At 42.2% G+C, this 20,441-nt stretch overlaps 1 protein-coding gene across 1 annotated transcript in view; it reads right to left on the bottom strand.

Annotated features, from left to right (window-relative positions):
- LOC105834400 overlaps nt 1–10,850 on the bottom strand; it is a 69,511-nt gene extending 58,661 nt beyond the window's left edge. The window contains exon 1 of the mRNA XM_012676852.3: nt 10,780–10,850. Coding sequence (XP_012532306.1) covers nt 10,780–10,814 — 35 coding nt within the window. The 5' untranslated portion in view covers nt 10,815–10,850. The remainder of the gene's footprint in view (nt 1–10,779) is intronic.
- Between the last annotated feature and the right edge of the window lie 9,591 nt (nt 10,851–20,441).

Below are 20,441 nucleotides of genomic sequence, written 5' to 3'. Positions count from 1 at the left end.
AATTGTCACGAAACTTTTTATCATTTTTATAAGAAATAATTACAAATTTTTAATTTAACTAATACGTGTCTTTATATGTAATTTCGTGTGCATTTTAATTCTTTCTGGTATTATATATCTTATATTCTTCTTATATTCTTCTTAGTATTATATATCATTAGCACTTTTTACTATTGTCGTAATAATTAATAAAAGCTTACTCTCTTGCGTAATTACGATTAGCACTGACGACAGCGGTAAAAATTGGACCAGTGTTTATAGGAAATTGCTTTCTTTTGGTAAAATAAAGTATTTTTATAGATTTTACATCAATATTTCATGCAAATATTGTATACGTATCTAAAGCGCCCTACACCCTTGTAAGTTTGCCGACGTTTGTAGAATTTTCACAATCAGATTACCACCGTTGCATAATATGACTAATGAATTATTCTCTCACTGTGAACTGCCGTAAGATAGGGATCTACCCATAAATCGTCGAAGGGAAAAATCCACCGTAACCGTTATGATCGTTCGCGAATATCATCTCGATATGTACTGACATTTCATGTTCCCGATTGACTCGCCTGATACCATCATTGTTGAAGGTCAGTCCCACCACGAAGGTCAATTTCACCCGCCCTCTCTGTCCGTCCTGCCCGTCATCTTCGTGCTCTTCATCGTCATATCTTCGTGCTCCTCGTGGTCACGCCGCGCGATCATTCGTCGTTCGCCGCGCCGAAGTGGATACGCGGCGGATAAAAAAAAAAGGGGGGGAGAGAGGGAAAAGGGAGAAAAACGGAGATGGAAAGAGGGACTGGGTGACTGGCCGGCTGACTGAAGACTCGATCGTAATTGCAACGGCGTCGAGTCATGGTCACGACGACAGTCAATGTCGTTGTCCTCTTCCTCGGCCGCGCCGCGCCGCTCCCTCATTCCGCACGGAAATCCTTGCCCCGTCACGAAAGCGAAGAAAGTCGGGGGATCTATACGTGCGCGCAATCTCTTTCCTCTCTTTCTCTCCCGACCCGGAGAAAGGTCGTGACGTAAATCACCTCCTCGGGTTACATACATCTCGTTCGCTTTCGTCACCGATCGATCACGCGGACTCTCTCTCTCTCTCTCTCTCATGGGACTTTTACGGCTGTCGACGTGATCTCGCGATTCAATGGCTTCGCGGTGGTTTAAAACAAAATGAAAACTAGAAGAATAATCTATTCGTTTATACTTTTAAATTAACTGTTGATAGTGCGGAAAAGAAATTTACAAAAAAAGTTACAGCGGCAAGAATTTGTATGTGATGGCTATATTTTAGTTGTACATATAACAGACTTACCGCTGCGACTGATCTTTATTCCGCGTGACATCTCAGAAAACAATTATTTCATACAATTTAAATTGTACATTTTCAAATGAAAATTATAAAAAAACAAGAAGTGTTTCATTAGAAGAAATAAGACGTGTCGCGCGGTGGGACGCGACTTTGTACGCAAGACAAACTATCGCATGGCACACTCGGCGATATGTGGATTAAATCCAGCACCTGTTGCACAGATAATAACTCTACTCCGTTCGCGTGACAAGATGCAAAAACTAGATCTCTATAGAGGAGCGAGCGGAACCCGGTCATCAAATTATCCAGACGCAATTACAAGATTATTCGTATACGCGATTCGCTTACGCGGCAGGTTTGAATGGCATCCTTAGTTATCCTTTAAATCAGCACCGCTGACTCGCCTCGCGAGTCATTGATCGCCGTACACGCGACGACGAACGGAAAATAAGTCGAGGGGGATTGCTTTGACACACGATGCGCCATTGAAGGCAGACGGCGCGGCGCGGCGCGTAAAGCAATTAAGCGTTTATCAGATTACGTCGAAAAACGTCGTAATTATCGCCGCTTACGGAATACATATGTAGTTCAGTAGCTCTTACCCGTCGGAAGCGGTAACGCGGTTAATTATGAATCCCCGTCCGTTTACAGCGGATTCGCCTGTTACATTAGCGTGACATAATCGGACACGTTTTGTGGCAACCGGTCGCGAGAGTTCTGCCTTCTCGCGAACGGATCCTTATTACCGCAAATCTCATCTCGCGAGGGAGAGAAAGAGGGGGAGGGGGGCGGGGAAGGAAAGGCGCGCGCTCGTTGCGCGGAGATAAGGATAATTAAATTAAAGTGGACATTTTGTTTTATTTTGTCTCGACAAAGTCGCGTTAACCAGGCACCGTTATCCCTTCTTTTGGTTGTGAGACGACCACGTCGTGGTGGCGCGCTGCATATTTGTACGTCTTGATCGGGAGACTCGGCTAGATCAGATGCAAAACCTCGAGCGCGAACGTGCGTCGTAAATCCCAAGGGAGAGCATCCCAAATTCACGACGCGCGCGTACCCTCGACGTTCTGTCCCCATAAGTACCATTGTGCACTCGTGTCACCGCTCGTAAACATGCCCATATTTCTCTCGCGCGAGAAAAATTCTAAAGGTCAAGAATCTCACCGCATTCTCACATTACAAATTCGCTTCATCTGCTTCCGCAGGTGCATCTCGTTAATTCTTTCGTGCATAATCGCTACAGCTTTCTCAAATTCAAATGTAAAGAGAACTGTACACTCTTGGAAAAGCGCGACACAGAGTAGCTCACAGAGGCATGTAGATTTACATCTACAGTGCGAGGATAACTGAACTTGAAGGAGGGGGGGGGGAGGGAGGAGAGTTACGTACTCGTGATCACGAACCGTATTATTTCGAAAAAGAACGAGATATTCCGCGCCGAATCGGCGTTTCTCTTTATCTAATCGTCATCGTGAATTTTGTCACTTGCTGACGATTTAACGGAACACCCGGTACCTCGGCTAGTTGAACACCGTAATTGACTTGCATGGAAGTTCGTGACTTCGAGTCGAAACTCGGTGATTGCCGGGAAACCTGTGAAACTTGCGGTACTATTGCGAATAAAATTCAGACGTATTCCTCGCTGTGAGCGATCGTGTAATAGCCGGCATATAATTATTGCGAGTCGCCATTACAGGAGGATATCCCCGCCGTTTCAAGCGGGATATCACCGTAGGCGATTACTGTTCATCCCGTCTTTTTTAATACGCTCAGTAATGCAATTACAAATCTACATTAATGAATAATAATCTTATTTTGAAATGCCGCGATGCCATATCTGATTACACGACTTTACATACAATTCATCGATCGTGCGATTGTCGATGCACCCGATGACGATCGATGCAAATGAAATAAGCCCGTTATGTGGCGATTAGAATTCAAAGTTATTGTCTGATATCGACAACGTTACCGTGCTGCTAACTGCGCTTTCCAAAAATAATATATGTGAGCTTGTAACACGAATATTCGAACTATTGCGAAAAGCTTTTAAATATTCCGAATATGCCGCGCATATATCTTTTTAAAATGAACATTCAAACACAGCTTACAACAAATTGCAAAAATTGAGATTATTTTCATTAATCGATGAAAGCAACAAAACGAAGATCAACCTAGATAAATGCTAAGCGCGAAGCTCGAGATAACTAATAAATTTATCTTACCGATCGCGTATACACACATACAAGTGAAACCATTCTCACGCACACGTACGTACAATGGTCAGTCAGAAATCGAGTTACGCGATCTCAGCTTTCTGGACCGCATGCCTCGTCGGCCACGATCCTAAGAGCGCACAATACGCCGTCGACCGGTCACGTTCGGCAATCGCTTCTGCGTCAGTTATGAATATCAATTTACGTCCACCTGACTACTCAAGATTCATTGCATCCAATTTACTACATTCGCGCTTGCTGCGCTCGGCCTTACGCGACGTATGAACGCCTACCTTAACTATGAGCTGATGAGCAGCTTTGAAATATGAAAACAACGCGCTTTCATTACCATCGATTTAAAACAATTTATTTGTTTCATTATTATGTAAATATTGATTGATGAGTGTCGTCAAAGTATAATTATACAATTAATTAAATCTTTCGTTTTTATTTAAAAGACGAGTAAAACACAAATAAAGATTTAATTGCTTGTATAAAAGGCATATCTATACTGGAAAAAATGTCCAGAGAATAATAATCAGATATCCTATTAAAAGTAACAAATCATCGAATGAAATCATTAAAATGTCTGAAAACAAGCGGAAAATAAATATCTATTTATCCCCTTTTAAACGCATAATGTACACGGAGAGAATTTTCTCTTAAAAATTACCATAAAAATCATGGTAATTTTGAGACAACGTAAACCTGGAAGAATTTTACCGTACTTTTAACAAAATTTACTAAAATTGTAGTAAATTTTGTCAAAAGTATAGTAAAATTCTTCAAGATTTATGTTGTCCCACAATTACCACGATTTTCAGGATAATTTTTAAGAGAAAATTCTTTCCGTATATTTTATCGAATATTTTATTCGAATATTCCAATGATTTCATTCCCAATAAAACGTGGTCAAATTTTTATCCGATCTAAATATCCATTTGTTACTTTGCGATAGGATATCCGACTATTGTTCTCTGGACATTTTTCTCAGTGTAGTATTGGATTTAAAAATAAAATTACATTTTATTATAAATTTATGAAGCTGAAATTATGGGGAGAGGAAGTGTATATTACATGTAGATAGACTGAACATACTGTATTACATATCTCGTAATAGAGAAGCAATATTAGAGTACATGATGGAAACAGCCGATCTGACCTACCAAGATTTGCGTACTTCACTTCACTTTACTGATGGAATTGCGAGGCAAAACCGACCTATAAATGCACGTTTCAACTGCCACTTAAGATTCCGCTCGCTGCTCTCCTTTTCTCATCTTCGGGTACGACGGATCAAGAGAGAGGAACAGGAAGAGCCAGGAAATTGTTCTCCTGGAACAATGTGGGGGAAAATAGCGCGAACGAATATTGACCCCGAATGAAGAGAGCAAAATAAAGAGTTACGAAAAGATTCCGGAATGTACGTGATCCGTGCGCGCGCGATTACCTTTGATTGATTGTTTTCATATTTTATAACGCAAAATAACAGAACAACTTTTCGAGAGAATTTTAGCAATATTTTTTTCAAGCGCCTGAGCATGAATCAAATTTACGAAGCCTTGAATAGTAAATGCCAGACAAGTAGCAGAACAGGGACGAACAGAACAAACGATGACTAAGATGAATAAGCGACTGGTGTGTATGAACTCTCTCTGATACGATTGGTTACGCAATGCGAAAGGAAGACCGCTGGAATATATCTGCGGTGAAGAGCGATCGGACTGGATGGTAACTCACAATACAGCTGGTAATTCACAGTATATAGTTTTTCACCTAAGCAGCCCGAGACGAGGAGCGATTGCCCGTGCCCTTGATGGGCCACAGGCTAATCGCCTGGAACGCGAGAATCAGACCGCAACCGAAGAAGCCAAGGGAAAGGCAGAAAAAGACGATAGACGAAAGCAGTGTCACGGAAGATCGGGGATTTTTCTGTGAATTTTACGCATCACGAAGCACCACTGCAGCACCGGCGCGATGCGCTGCGTGGTCTCGCAATGAATAAAAGATACAAATGTTATATGTACGGCATAACCGGCGCGGAATTTATATCGATATACATATATATTCGCTTATACACAGAAAAAAAGCAAGTGTCAAATTAACTCTTGTATACTGATATTAACGTGTTCATTGTTTCATATATACGCAACAATATATGTCTTTTTAGAAGAGTTTGAAAATCTTGATCAATTTCAACAATATTATGGTCTTATTTCAATCCTATAATTATTATTTCAAGAATCTAATTAGTTTGATAATTTTATTCTAAGAAAATCTTCGATTTGAACATAGAGTATTTTTCTATCCAACATTTTTTCCTTTCCATTCAAGAAAATTATTCTTAAGTAACAAGAATATCATTTTCTTAATTAAACTATATAAAATCTTAAAATTTTCTTTATTCAAATAAATTTTTATATTTAGCAATATAATCTTATTTCAAGATTTTTATTTTTAAACTAAAGATATTGCCAAAATAACAATATTCTTTTTTTCTACGTAGTTTTTTATTTTTTACTATATTATTAACATTAGCGGGCGACATGCAAGTTCAGTTGCGATCGATTATGTTCAACGTATGATAATTATTTTTTATTCCATTTCAATTATTATTCGTAATTGTATTTCTCAAACATTTATTATATGTAAAAGTAACACATTCATTGCAAACATAAATCTACGATTGTAATACAGTATTTATTTCTAAAAGTAGTGAAAAAATTGTATTTACTATATTTACTGATGCAAATATGGCTAAATATTATTTCTGTAATTATAATTCCTTTACTCTTCTTAGACTCTTGTTTGTATGCTGTATAGATATTGGTGTACAAACAATTGTTTACACGCGCGTTGTTACGATTTCTCTCTCTCTCTCTCTCTCTCTCTAAATATATATATATATATATCGATAAGATCGCGCATGGAATCCATTAACCCGCAGTTAAAACCTACAATGATACGTTAACCCGCGGTTAACGTGATTAGTATTAAAGTTACCGTTTATTACGCTCCTTACGAATGGGTAATAAGGCGGGCGTGGCTGTGGCGAGAAAAATCATGTTAATTTGGTGTTTTCAGCTGGAGCTGACTATCACGCTGGCCGGTCACGCGAGCTTTCTTGCGGCAACGTTGACGTTGCTCGTAAAATTTGGATCACACCGGGAAAATATCCCTCCCCTTCCCCATTTCCTTCGATCTCCTCTTCTGCGATGGCTTCATTAGGATTATCGACGCGAACGGAGAATCCGTGGGCGTCGCCGTTACCGCTGTGTGAAATTGGAGCTCGAGAGCAAACAGAACTCGAATATGCGTCACGACATTTATTGTGATGTGAGATCGTAAAGCGCGAGGACGACATTCCTGTCGAGTCACCCGTGAAAAAGCTTCCGCGTTGAACGCTTTTATCATCCCCGACGGCGACCGGAGTCGAAAAATCGGCTGGTATCGCAGACGGACGCTCGTAAAACCGAGATTAAGATATATCAACGGGATTTAATCGTTTAATTAAATGGGATGATACGACCATGACGGAAGACCATGCGACGCCTATAACGAACGATTCTTTCCCACCTGCTTACGTTCTGTAAATTACTAATCGTCAAAACATATCTTTTATTCTTAATTTTCACAATAATAACGCTGTATATTTTTGATGAGAGGCATAAGAAATTATATATAGCATTTATATTAATAGATTTAGAATAATTTATAGAATAATTATATCATCGTCTTAAAATTAGTGCAATACGGAGACCGCAGAGTCGAGTACCACGGTTGAAAGACTCAAGCAAAGTTAATCATGAGGATGATTACATTGATCTCGGTTCGTGATTGAGGAAACTGGAGCGTTTCCGTGATTATAATCCAACGATGTATTGACAACAACGTCGGAGCTGCAGGCTCCGGGAGGAATACAAGCTCTAGAACTAGCTGTAAATTAACCGCGCACCACGATCTGGTATTCCTTCTGATACATGTTTTTGCTTGTGTATATATGTCATGTTATATACATACGTAACTCTCCTCTCATCGTACCGTGATATATAGTTAGCATATATCGCTGACACGATCTCGCTTCGATGTATCGAAGCTCTAATATTATATCTTATTTTGTACGTGGTCCTCTTTTTTTTTCTCTCTACGATGAATAGTGAAATTACGTACAATAGCATAAATAAATAAATGTGAAAACCTTACGGCCGCCACGGTATGGTACTAGTAGCTTCGCGTGTATTTCCGCTATTATTAATTCGCCGCTGTTAGTGAGCTTCCTCGCTCGAATAAAACAAGACGAAAGAAATTCAGGAGCATTAAAACCAAAGAGCAAACATATAAACGGTATCGGGATAAATGGACAGTCTACGTATATCGTAAGAACTCGAAAGCAAAATTCCGCTCCGCAAAACGGAGCCCTCCGGACGGTATATATACCCTCCGATTAATTGAAGGCAAATACGGTTCTAAATGCAATTCCGTTGCATCCAGGCATTGTACGACACGCGTGTGCACGGATAGACGCACGCACATCAGCAACTGCCGGAGTAGCTAGATCGCCCGTGATCGCTTCCTTTCTCGGTGCATGCAAACTAGTGCACGATCCTCCCGAGCACTGTGGTTAATGTCCCGTTTGATTGGTCGGCGCACCGATGGTACGCGGTGAACGATCCAGCGCGGCGACGATCGAGCGCAAGATCGAGAACAACCTCGTCTTCGAAACCCCATCCTTTTTCACTATTCCGAATGACCGAGCGATTTATGCTCGATCTCGGATTTATCGCGTCCGATTTCTGTACGATTTTATACGTCAGAAAGAAATAGCGCGAGAAATTACCCGCCCTGGCTGAAATGAAAATTTGAAGTACACGGAGAGAATTTTCTATCGAAAATTGGTACGATTATATACCAGCGAGGTAACAGACCGTCATTGTTGCAAAAATCAATATGTTTATGACAAAAACTGGCTGTGTATACAATATTATATTATAGATTGAAACTATATCAACTTTTAATAACTAATATTCCAATTTTGTCGTGTTTTAGAAAATAGATTTGACAAAAATATTAAATAGTAGATTTCTTTCTAATTTTAGATTAATTCCATACCAAAAATTTCAATTGACAATTGAAATATGAAGAAACAGTACTGAAAACTTTAAAACTTAGTCTGTTACCATAACAATTAATGTAAGCAATCGTTTTTTTATTCAAAAAACATGGATATAAGAAATATGTATATGTTTAAAATGTTTTTAAAAATAAATGTTTTAAATATAGTTTTTTTAAAATCATGGTTGTTTTATTATTTTATGATTTTTGAGTAATACTATTCAAATTTAGAAGAAAGAGAAAAGAGGAATAAGCGAAATGGCAACGCGACGGGAGAAAGAGACATTACTGAAAAAGACATTACTGATTTTTGGTATGGTGATTCCTAGGAAATCGGTTGAATGTATAATTGTTCCCTAGATGTATTTACCATACTAAAAAATTATTAAAATTCTCTTCTAAAAAGTAGTAGAATATTCTCTCCGTGTACGTTTAAGTATTCCGCAAGATTTTTTACATAATATTCTGGTTAAGGTGTATTTGTTATGAAGTGAATTGAGAAAAAAAAATTGCGCGTAAAAAAGATATTGCATTTTAAAGCTTACGATTTATAAGCCTCGCAAAAATTTCATTGGTTTGCTCTTCAGCCGTAATCCCGGATAGTTATTTGTTATCCAGAAAGATTAAAAGGTGATGAAAATTTTAACTGCAAATAAATTTTCTTAGATATATCGATATAAAAGGTATCGATATCATTACTCGCTGATATCAACAAAGAACCGTAGCAAAAGATGTGCACAAGAACCTAGAAGAAACTGGGGCAAAATGACGGGTGAGGCAAGATAACCAATAATTAATAACTCTCGAGATTGCCGACATAAGCGATAATACATAGCGAACAGTAATTATGAAATAAGCTACTGTGGAATATACAGCAATAAGTAATGCCGCTCTAAAACAGGTCCTGCATTAAAGATGTTATATTCTCGGTGTGGCTATACTATTATTTTATACGTGTACGAGATTTCAATATGATGAAATAAGCTAAAAAATATAATGCTGGGAAAAATGTAACGTTTTTCCCAGCATCGCTATTATAATTTATTTATACGCGTGGTAAATTATATTAAATTAATTTTACGACATATATATTAAAAATAAGTATAATTAAGAAAAGTGACTTGTGATAATTAAACATATATTACTATTTTCCTACTGTACCAGATTTCTCGGTCTCTCAACCTTTTTTCCCGTATGCGTTTCTATTCCGCGAAAATGCGTGCGTCTTACGCGAAACGAAAAATCCAGTAAAAATCCGACAAAAAACTGAATATACCCGGCAGGATGGTAGCAGTTTCTTCTACTTGCGACGTGACAAAAATGCAGCAGTAACACTGATTTAGGTTTCGTAACGGGAGAAGATGGTATCTGTGCCGCGTTCCTTCCGAAAGAAAATGGCATAATGGAGTAATTATAATTTAGGCCGACGTACTGAGAGACCGGTGTACATAGCTTCTCGGAAGATCGGATACCAAGTAGCCGGATAATAGATTAACCAGATACATGTTGCCGTTCCGCTACGAACTAATCGATTAGGTATTTTTGAGGAGGGAGCTCCTCTCGCGCACGAGATTCTACGCTTTTTCGTATCAGCGTAGCAAATCGCGGCCGTGCCCGTGAAAAACGCGCGCGGTGGGTATAATATTTCTGATCTTCACGTAAATTAGTCGGTAATCAGTACTTGATACGATAGCGGAAAATAATCTATCTCGGAGATCAACCCACGATTTGGTATCGAGGTAAATTACATGGATTCATAAACGCATTATTTTAATTTGCCGGCCCGGGGGGTATAATTAATGACGGGCTGCGACGACTGTAATTACGCTCAAGTATTTTTCGTAAAAAGTCTCGCTGGCTGGATTATCATAATATCAAGCCGGTGCTGAATGTTGCGAGAGGAGGGAATACAATGGGAAGGAATTCGTCGTAAAATTCGCGTGGCGAATTGCTAGCCATAAATTTGCATCGCGATAAAAAGCACGGGGACTATATTGAAGGATCTGTGTGAACACGCGGATCTCCTAAAAATCTTCTATAAAGATACCGTCTTTGTTGATAGCTCTCTCGTTATCGGAACATCGAGCGATTCGTATCAGCTGAGAATTCGTGCGAAATAAATAAACATGGTGAACTTACAGCATGATCTTCCGATCCATTCTCGCAGCAGCCATTCTACCCGACGATCTCCTTCAACCCTCTCGGCAATTGGTCCGGCTGGGAGCGGTTTCTGTGAGGATCACCCGAGGTCTCTTAAATCTCACGAATCACAGAATCACTCGTAGAAAGCGAAAGGCGCGCGCAAAGCGTATATACACGGATATATACGGCCGCGATTTTCCGTTCACCACTCGTACGCGGGACAGGTCCTCCTCCACTTGCGCGCCTCCGACGCGCGATATCCGTTTATTCCCACTGCGGATGTCAATCGGACATCCCCGCGCGCGCGAGACGATTCCCCGGGGACGACGCGGACGACAGTGGAGAACAGAGACCGTTGGCGACCGCGCACCGGATGAGTCTTCACCGAGTATCGGTTTGTCCCTTTCTCCTTTCTCTTCTCTTTTTCTCCGCCGGTGGTAGATCGAACGAGCGGCCGCGGAGATTCGCGCGAGTGTACCTCACGGCGGTGCCGGCTGCGAGAGTGCGCCTAGAGCCGAAATAGAGCAACGTCTGCGCACTGTTCTCCGGCCGTAACACTCTGCCGAGATAACCGCCGCGCCGGTGGGCCGCGGTGCGCTCTTCTTCCACGGTCGCGGAAGGTGGGAAGATCAGGAGAAGGACGCGGAGCGCCGCTACGTAGAAACGTAGAGTAGAAGGTGACCGCGGTGACGGTGATGACTACGGGTGGAGGTGGCGGTGATGTACTCGTAGTGGTGGTGGTGGTGATGGTGGTGGTCGTGGAAAGGTAAGCGACGGTGGCGATGGTGATATGGTGGCGGCGGCGGCGGCGGCGGCGGCGGAGGTGGTGGTGATGGTGGTGGCGGTGGTGGTGGTGGGTATAGCTTCGTGAGAGGATGCTCGCTGTATGGAGCACTGCACCGTAATGACATGGTCTAGGAGATGCCAGTCAGTTTTGTAATGACGACGGTAAAAAGTGAATTTCCACCAAGGTGGGGAAACGCGCCTAGGGCCAATCCGAGGGCATGCTGCCCACTACCGGTGACCAATCGGAGCGCGACATTCCAGAATGGGACTATTCTTCTTCTTCTTCTTCGTCTTCTTCTTCTTCTTCTTCATCTTCTTCTCTTCTTCATCTTCTTCGTCTTTGTCTTCTTCATCCTCTACTTTATGTTCTTCTTCTAATGCTCTTCTACGACATGACATCCGCCCCTTGTACCTCCCCTGCTGCCAACCAAGAACGGCTCCAAGGTACGTGGCTTTAGGCGAAAGTCTTTGTGATGCTTCACGGTAGTTGTTGGAAATTGAATAATCTGCAATCATTATGTCATTACGCTCCATAAGTGTGCATTAAAGGGAAGTTGTTGATTGCAAGTACATGTAGTATAGGTAGTACAATGTAATATAAGAGCGCGGCGCATTGCGTGCACTCCTCGAAACCTGCCGCTTAAGTTCGGATGAGATATGCGAACGCGTTATAATTCCCCCCCCCCCCCGGATTATATAAATTAAGATAGAACGATGTTTACTATTTTAATTAGCGGAGTAATTAGGTTTCGCGACCTCCGTGTGCTCTAATTAGTTCTAACGATCTCCGTATCTCTAAGCGGAGACATAATGAATTAACTTGTATACACCTGTTAGCTTTGTCATTTCGCGCGGAGGATAAATAATTCCAACGATATTGTTACAGGCCGAATGCAATCTGCTTGCACTTCAGCAAAACTTCACCGGCGAAACATTCACTAGCGCAATAATCAGTTGAATAGTGAATACATTCGAATACTTGGCGCATCTCCGGTTCTGTTATCGTTCCATCGCACGCGTGTCCGTAACGGAGTACTTTGATTCTGAAAGCTGTTCCTCTTTTTTTTTCTCTCCTCGCAAACGATTTGCACCACCACAAACGGATTCCGGATACCACCCGGAAAACGTGCGAGAAGGAAGGGAATCATCTTCCTTCTGCTAACACTGACCCAGAACTCGAGGTAACCGGCCGGTTGCGGCGTGCCTCAGTACATCGAATCATCATTTTGCGAAATTAACGCGAGCGCAGCTAATCACTTTCTCCGCGTGGCATACGGGGAGGGATATTAAAAGCGGCAGACACGTGTCGGAGGAGGAACGTTATGAAAATCGAACGATACGTCGCGGCGGACAATAACGCGCGTCCCGATATTCAATTGCGAGCGAAACGCTATATTACGGTCTGGTATATTATTTCATCCGTCCCCGTGGTGGTTCGTATTTAATCGTAATGGGCGGTACAGTTAAGAGTAAGGTAGCTGTATCATCGGGTTAATATCCCGATAATTTATCGCCCCGACGTCTCACTCTGGTATGATAATTGTCGGGAGACGTGGCGCTCGATATTGATATGAAAATGCCGCGATTCACGGCGCCGCAACATATGTTGCACGCATCAATACGCAGAACGATAAGTCGTTCTTTATTGCATAACAGTAACGCGTGCGCGCGCGTATTTCTTAAAACCCATCGGCACAGGCGCCGCGTTATACTCCCCGGCCGCGCATTCTCACCGGTTCATTCTTGTTGCTTTCGTACATTGGCGAAGGTATGTATCCACAGGTAGGATACGTTTTACAGCTGTCGATGAAGCTGCGAATCGACAAATTTTACCGTTCCGCTTCCAGTTCACGTTCCTGCGTCCGCGCACCTGCCGATTGATTGACAATTAAACGCTCGAGATTAACTCATCGCTGAAACTTGTTCATGTAGAAACTTAGTATCGCAAAATACGGAAGGATTGCGGAAAAGAACTTTCTCCCGGTGTGTGGCATAAACAGTTTTATTTCATTTTTACTTACTCTGCGTAATCGGTGCAAATTATCCGAGTACTCGAAGCTCTTGGTATGCCACGAACATAATTGTCCTTCTCACACCCGAGGAGCGAGACACCGTAAGAAAACGTCTAAATCGCTCATTGGCGACCAGTTACGGTTACAAGCGTTGTTAATTTACTACGGACGATAAACACTGCGCGAATCCTTGCAGAAATGTCGCGCGTATCGAGGAAGTTTATCACTCCTTCCTTTTGTCTCAGTCGATTTGTGTATCGGTGGATTGTAGGACGGGTATAAAAAAAACTGACGGCGCTTAGGTTACTTAGGAAGAACTGCGTATACATTGGGCGCGTTCGGCAAAACAAATCTGGAGGCTATGTTGACACACATTCTGTCTTTGTGGTTATTTTCTGAAATTGAACAAAGATAGCACTCCGACGTCTGAGATTTGCTTTACCCAACGCAGTAATTGAGGATGAATTACCGAACGTATGCACACTTGGTGGTCGGGCGCGATCCACTCCCACTTTACAGGCTGATGTGCGCGCGTGCCCTTCCGCCATTACTTTTCGACTGTCTTCTTATCGGCCAGCCTGCTAGGCCCGCTCGCCAGGGTGCACTCGCTAGACTCGCTCGCTAGGCGCACATGCGCCCTCAAAATCAATCAAACGGGGCCTTAAGCCGCTATCGCTGCAACGCATCGCGCGTTGGCGTGCCCTTACATGAGAGCATAAAATAATTGGCCCGTTCTTTTTCGCTGCACTGCTGCACTGGTGCGATAAGTTAGAATGAGAAAAAATGTATTTGTCTTACTTTAACCTGTTGCACCAGTGCACAGTGTAGCAGTGCAGTGAAAAAGAACAAGCCACATATTTCGCGCGTCTGACCTTACAGGACAATAACGGCTATTGCACGTACTTTTCTGTAACCATTAAGAAATTGATCAATACGATTGGTTAATTCGATCGGTTACGGCTGATTTGAATTGACCAATATGATTGGTCGAAATCTTACAATTACGATTACGGAAATGTACGTGTATTTAAACATAAACTTGGTCTTTAAATATAAACTTTAAATATAAATTTAAGAGAAAACAAATGATATAGAGAGAAAGAGCGAGGGGGGAGGGAGAAAGAAAGAACATGAGACGGGAGAAAGGGGAAAAGCGGATAAAGAAGAGAGACGGAGGCGCGGAATAGGAATTCTCTCGCGCGCCTTTTCTCCAGTCGCAGTAAAAAGGGCTATTGTTCAGTAGGAACTACTGTCGCTTCGCGAAGCGTTTCCGCGAAGATTCCGCTTCGCACTCGGCTAACGGCATCCCGCGCATCGTCCGCAGGGAAATTGCCAAAGTGGCGGTACCGCCAGGCATTCCGCAATAGGTCGTTTCCGCGGCCACAGCGTGCAAGAAAGGATGCTTTCCAGAGGCGTATCCTGTCCTGCCGCTTGAACGTTCAAACGGGTCCTTAACGACGGATTTACAGGTCCGATATATCGATGATTTTTAAAAAAATCACTTTTATTATTGTCACTTGATTATTTTATTGAAACTCTATTGGTGTCTTTTTATAAAGGATAAATCTAAAAATAATTATTTAGGTAAACAAAGATCAAATCTGAGAGAGTAAAAAGTACACGGGAAAAAAAAGAATTATCTGTATAGCGACAAAAATCTGTGCAGCTGCTAAATTTCACTTGTGTACAGTTAAAATTTAACGCGGACCTTTGATATTGCAAATAACTGCAAAAATAACTTTCTTTCGTGTGTAAATTTTTTTTTAGAAATTTCTTTTTAAATCGCTGAGCAACGAGATCGCCAGTTTTCACGAGGAAATCATGTACAATCTGTACGCTTCCACATTTCTATCTGCGCTAAAGGCAAATGTTCAGCGCTCGGCATAACGGGAGCTACGCCAAACAAGATTTGCGAAATTGGCGGCGGCGCACGAGCTTCTCTCACACTCTCGGGGTAGTTTCGCGAAGTGAGGAAGTCACCTCGTTGAACGTTGTGTACACTGCACGAACGAAGAAAGGAATAATGAACGACACCGACTCGTCTTGTAATCTCGATTTCCCGCAGCGAGGCAACGGGTATAGCAATGAAATTTATTTATCGAAACTGAGAAGTTGAAACCCTCACGAGGAACTTTGACCTCATATGTATTATTGATCGACCTGGCGCACACGAACCCATCATATTTCCCATATGCAAAGTTATATGATGTGTTATTCGCAAAATGGCGTTTACGAAGGTACATATTACACGAAGCGATGATGAGAGTAGTCGAAAAACAATAAGACCACGGAAGATGTAGTCGCGCGTGGAATATTGAATATAGCGGAGGCGCCGCCGCCGCCGCCGCCGCCGTTTCGAGTAAGAGGCTCCCGCGTGTTTGCGCGTTCGCATAACGGGAAAGCGTATCCAGCGAGATATTGACGAAATTGACGGCAGGGAGAAACTTGCGTGGCGGTGTTTTGCGCGATCCGAGGAGGATGCTGCGCGCGGCAGCGAGTACGAAAAGGAGAAGTATAGAAGAAGAAGAAGCCGTCAAGGTTCCGGGTTCGATTCCCAGGGCTGCCACGGAGAAACGGCGCTTCACTCCCTCGTCCGTGCGATCTAGATCGAGGGACCTCAAGTACCTACCGGAGTACCAGAGAGAACACGAGCTTGGTAGCGATAAATTATTGTAGTACGGATGATTTCGCGAGGGCAGGGGTCACAGCCGGCCGAATACGGGGCGGCACGGAGGAAAGAAGGAGACGTAAGCGCTCTTACGTTACTTCCCTGACTAAAACTATATTAAGCGGCGCGCAATCGAGATTGCGTTTTAAGTCTAGCATAATAGAGAGAGAGAGAGAGAGAAAGACAGACGCTACAATGAAAGATAATTAAGAGATAACGAAATGAAAGAACACGCAGCTCGGTGCATTCACGCAGAATCGCACATCGGAAAATACGGTAATCAATCAAGGATAAATTCCAATTATACGTACGATCCATTTAATAAACATTTTGACATATTCGTCTAATAAGACAGATTATGAGATTGTAAAAACCATACACATCCTCAGATTTATTTATAAATTGTATGTTGCGTTTTGAAAAGCCTATTTGTATAACATTAACTCTTTACATCAAAGTGAAATTCTTTTAGGAATCCTTACATACATTAACTTAAGCAAATATTTTGTACAGATAACTCGTGTAAAAGGAAAAGAAAGGATAATGTGACACCATAGTGTCTCCTATGTCGGATTTAAAACATATTTTTGTCAAACGCTCATATTTGCTTATCTTACGAGATGTGTAGGCAAGGGATGCACGGAGGGGATTTACGGTTTACCCTTAACGGATATCTTATTTTTAAACGCAATAAAGTTTTGCTACGGATTTTCTTTTATGTTCGATTGTATAACGCATCTAAATCCTCCTCGCGGAACAATTTTTAAAACCGTTATTCCCACAGAGAGAGAGAGAGAGAGGGGGGGCGGGGAGGGGAGAGTACACACAGATTTTCAGATATTCCTCCAATCAAATGTTCAAAGGGTCGTAACAAACCGTAGAACGGTAAACATGACCATATAAAAAGAAATTATCCGTGAGAACGTCTAAAGAGATGCGCGATTGTGGTATCCCGCGTCGAATGCTCTGACGTAATCCGTAATCGCTGGTTAAAGAGATCGCCGGCTCTCATATACTCCTATCGTTTGTGCGCGATATTAGGATGACTTAGGATAATTGGGCTTAATATATATGTATTAGCGATATCAATATTATCTCGTAACAGTCGGCAATATTATCTTATAACATCGGGATCGCAAGCGAGCTTTTTTCTTTTTCTATTGTCGGGGAACTAATTCCCGATTCAGCTCGTTTTTGCTCATTAACATTCCATCCCGAAAGTTACTAACAGCTTTGGGAAACATTCTGAATGCGTGGAAGTTAAGCGATGCGTCGCGGATGTGCGCTTCGGAACTCGCCGCGTTCCAGAAAATTGCAATCTCTTGAATCTCCTTTCCACGATTGCGCATTCTTATTCCTGACGATCTGTCTACGGTGCAGAACCCCGCCGTATATACCCGCGGTACTTCCTTGTGAGGCTGCTGGAAGTCTAATTCGCGGAACGCGGCTGATCCGTTGCGTGAAATGAATCGGGTAACGTGTGTGTGCGTGCGTGCGTGCACCGCCGTAAATCAAAGAGGAGATAATAAACGCGCCAGGGATAGATAATAATAAGTGCCCCATTGTTCCCTAATCACGAGACTTTTCGGGGGACGAGGACGGGGAGGTTGAACCTTGATCCTGGAACGTTGCGCTCGTCGCGATCGTGAAAATTATCCGTAGGCGCGATGATAAATCGTATTTACGCGCGCGATGTCTCGCACAGCGCGTGTTTACGCACCGCGATTTTCGAACGGCCGCGCGGGCGGCGTGCAACAATAAAAGATGCTGGGCGCAACATCTCGTCGACGCTCGTCCGTGCGGCCGTAGCAGGCCCGAGCGGGATGATTTTAAGATGCCACGATTTTCCGGATCGCTCGGCCGCAAGAATTTTTACCGGTCAAACCGGAGGGAAACACTCTGTATACATAATGACAATGGAATACAGCTACTCCTGAGAAGCGAACGAACCGATCCATGTCCGTTACATCTGCCGTTAGTGATTTACAGGCAATTCCGCTTTCCTTTAATCTAGGTCTTTAGCGACAGATAGCTAAGCGCGACAAATGTGCATTACTAAAAGGATATTACCGTGCGAAACGTCGAAAAAACGCGCCGCCGCCGGTTAAACGGTGCCTCGCGCTCCTTCTCCTCAACGCCGACGGGCGCGATTCGATGTCGGCGGATAATCAAAGCAGTCATCGCGACCTCGCGACCATTTTTTTCTTCTTTTCTCTCTCTCTCTCTCCCCTTCTTTCTCTTCCTCTCCACTCGTCTTTTTTTTCCACGGCCATATTACGCGTGGAACGCCGCGACCAAGCGATAGCGATCGTGTCGTTCTCCAGATACTCGACCGACTGCTCGAGTTTCTCGATGATCTCGGGAGAGGACCCGGTTCACGCCCTTGCGCCTCTCGTTATTTTCCGCCGAATGAGGGTTAAACGGGACCGCAGAGGCATCGCGACGACGATTATGCTCCGTAATACGGCATGGGGGTCGATCGGAACCCACGATAGCCTGACGGTGACGCTGCAGTTTGACAAAGCGCACACCGTGCGGCTTCTTACGGCCTATTGTTCAGGGGTTTGTGTGTGAACTTTCGGAACAGCTGAGTACAGAGGAGCGAACAGCTGAGGAGGTACGTACGTGCACACACGTGCGTGTCGGATTCTCTGCACAGTTATGGCTGCGGCATCTCGAAACCTTGAAAGGTACCACGGCCTAGGTCGGCGCATTAACATCCGACATGGCACGCGATCTGATTTAGACGGATTTATACTCGCATCTCACTCCAAGGTCTCTCTTCTTCTTCTTCTTCTTCTTCTTCTTCTTCCTCTTCTTCTTCTTTCTCTCATATTAGCGAATTCAATCGCAGAAACACTTCTGCAGCGGCTAATCTCAATCGATGCTCCACTTGAGATCTTAATTATAGTTAATTAATTACATCATTTATAGAATCCCCAAGTGTGTACGTGTGTGCAACGAACGGGGAGCATTCTATTCATTAAAACGATGCAATTTAGTTCAAATTCTTCGTTACTACTTACGCCGGTACTGAACTTCAAAGATCAGTTTTTTTTAAGAGCTAGGTATCAAAGAAGTTTCTGTTAGAATTTTGTATTTTTTTCCTGATGTTAAAAAATTTAATCAAATACAATGAAATAAAAGTAAAGAAGTATTATTTTACATATTATCCTCGCATTTCTTAAATTAGTATTTTTTTCCACTTTTATTTATACGAGCTTATACTTAAATATAAAACAGTTTATCTCACATATACATGTAAATGGAATTAGAGCAAAATTATACTTAATAAATTTTACATGGTACATTCAAGTTTCGGAGTTTTTCCTCGGTATTTCGAGTGATTTGAAAAATACACCTCGATTTCCGGAATCCACTTAAATTTTAATAACTCCTGGTGTTAGTCTGCTCATAATGTATGAGGAATGGGAATAATCCGTGAGAAAGGATGGCGTCTTGCTTTGCACCACATCGTTCCCTCGTAAAAGTCAATCTCGCCGTACAAAGTAGAGCGAGATTTTCCTCTTGGGCAACTTCGACGAGCTCGGAAGCTCGGTTCCTTAACGCGCGGTTAGACGACCGCTCATATATATGGACCAGTAGACTTAATACTCGAAAGAAACCTCAAGGCTGTATGTATTCTGAGCACTTTGTGCCGTGAACAAAACTTTTCGTTCGTTTTCATGAACGCAACGTAAAAATTAATATTATTAAAGAATACAGACTTTTAATTGTAGAAAGGATTTTTTTGCATGACTGTACCGAATAACTAATAATTCGAATTAATTAAAAAAAATTTTTTACTTAAACTTTCAACAAGTAAAAATCGGTTTTTACCTTTAATTGCGGATGACTCCCTTCTTCAGCTAATTAAAAATCTGACGGAGATGTATATTATTTTTATTTCTCTCTCCCTCGCTTAATTTATACATATTTATTTAAAATATTAAACGGCACCGAGGAATAAATAGGTTACATAAAATTTTATTCCGTTGTGTTCCGAATTTTTGTTTTAATTTCTCTGATAATTTATACACAACATTATCTGTAGAAACAGATATCAAAATGGTTATTTAATTCCTATTTTATTGCCTCGTGCAATTATGCTATAAATGCGCGCGATATTAAACCTAATTTTCCAGTTGGCTTGCACTTCACTATTTCAAAACCCAAATGAGATAAGGCTCGTC

Source organism: Monomorium pharaonis, chromosome 3 (assembly GCF_013373865.1).
Source record: "Monomorium pharaonis isolate MP-MQ-018 chromosome 3, ASM1337386v2, whole genome shotgun sequence".
NCBI classification, from domain to species: Eukaryota; Metazoa; Arthropoda; class Insecta; order Hymenoptera; family Formicidae; genus Monomorium; species Monomorium pharaonis.
The sequence above is the reverse complement of the archived record's forward strand: the minus strand, read 5'-3'. Positions and strand labels throughout refer to the sequence as shown.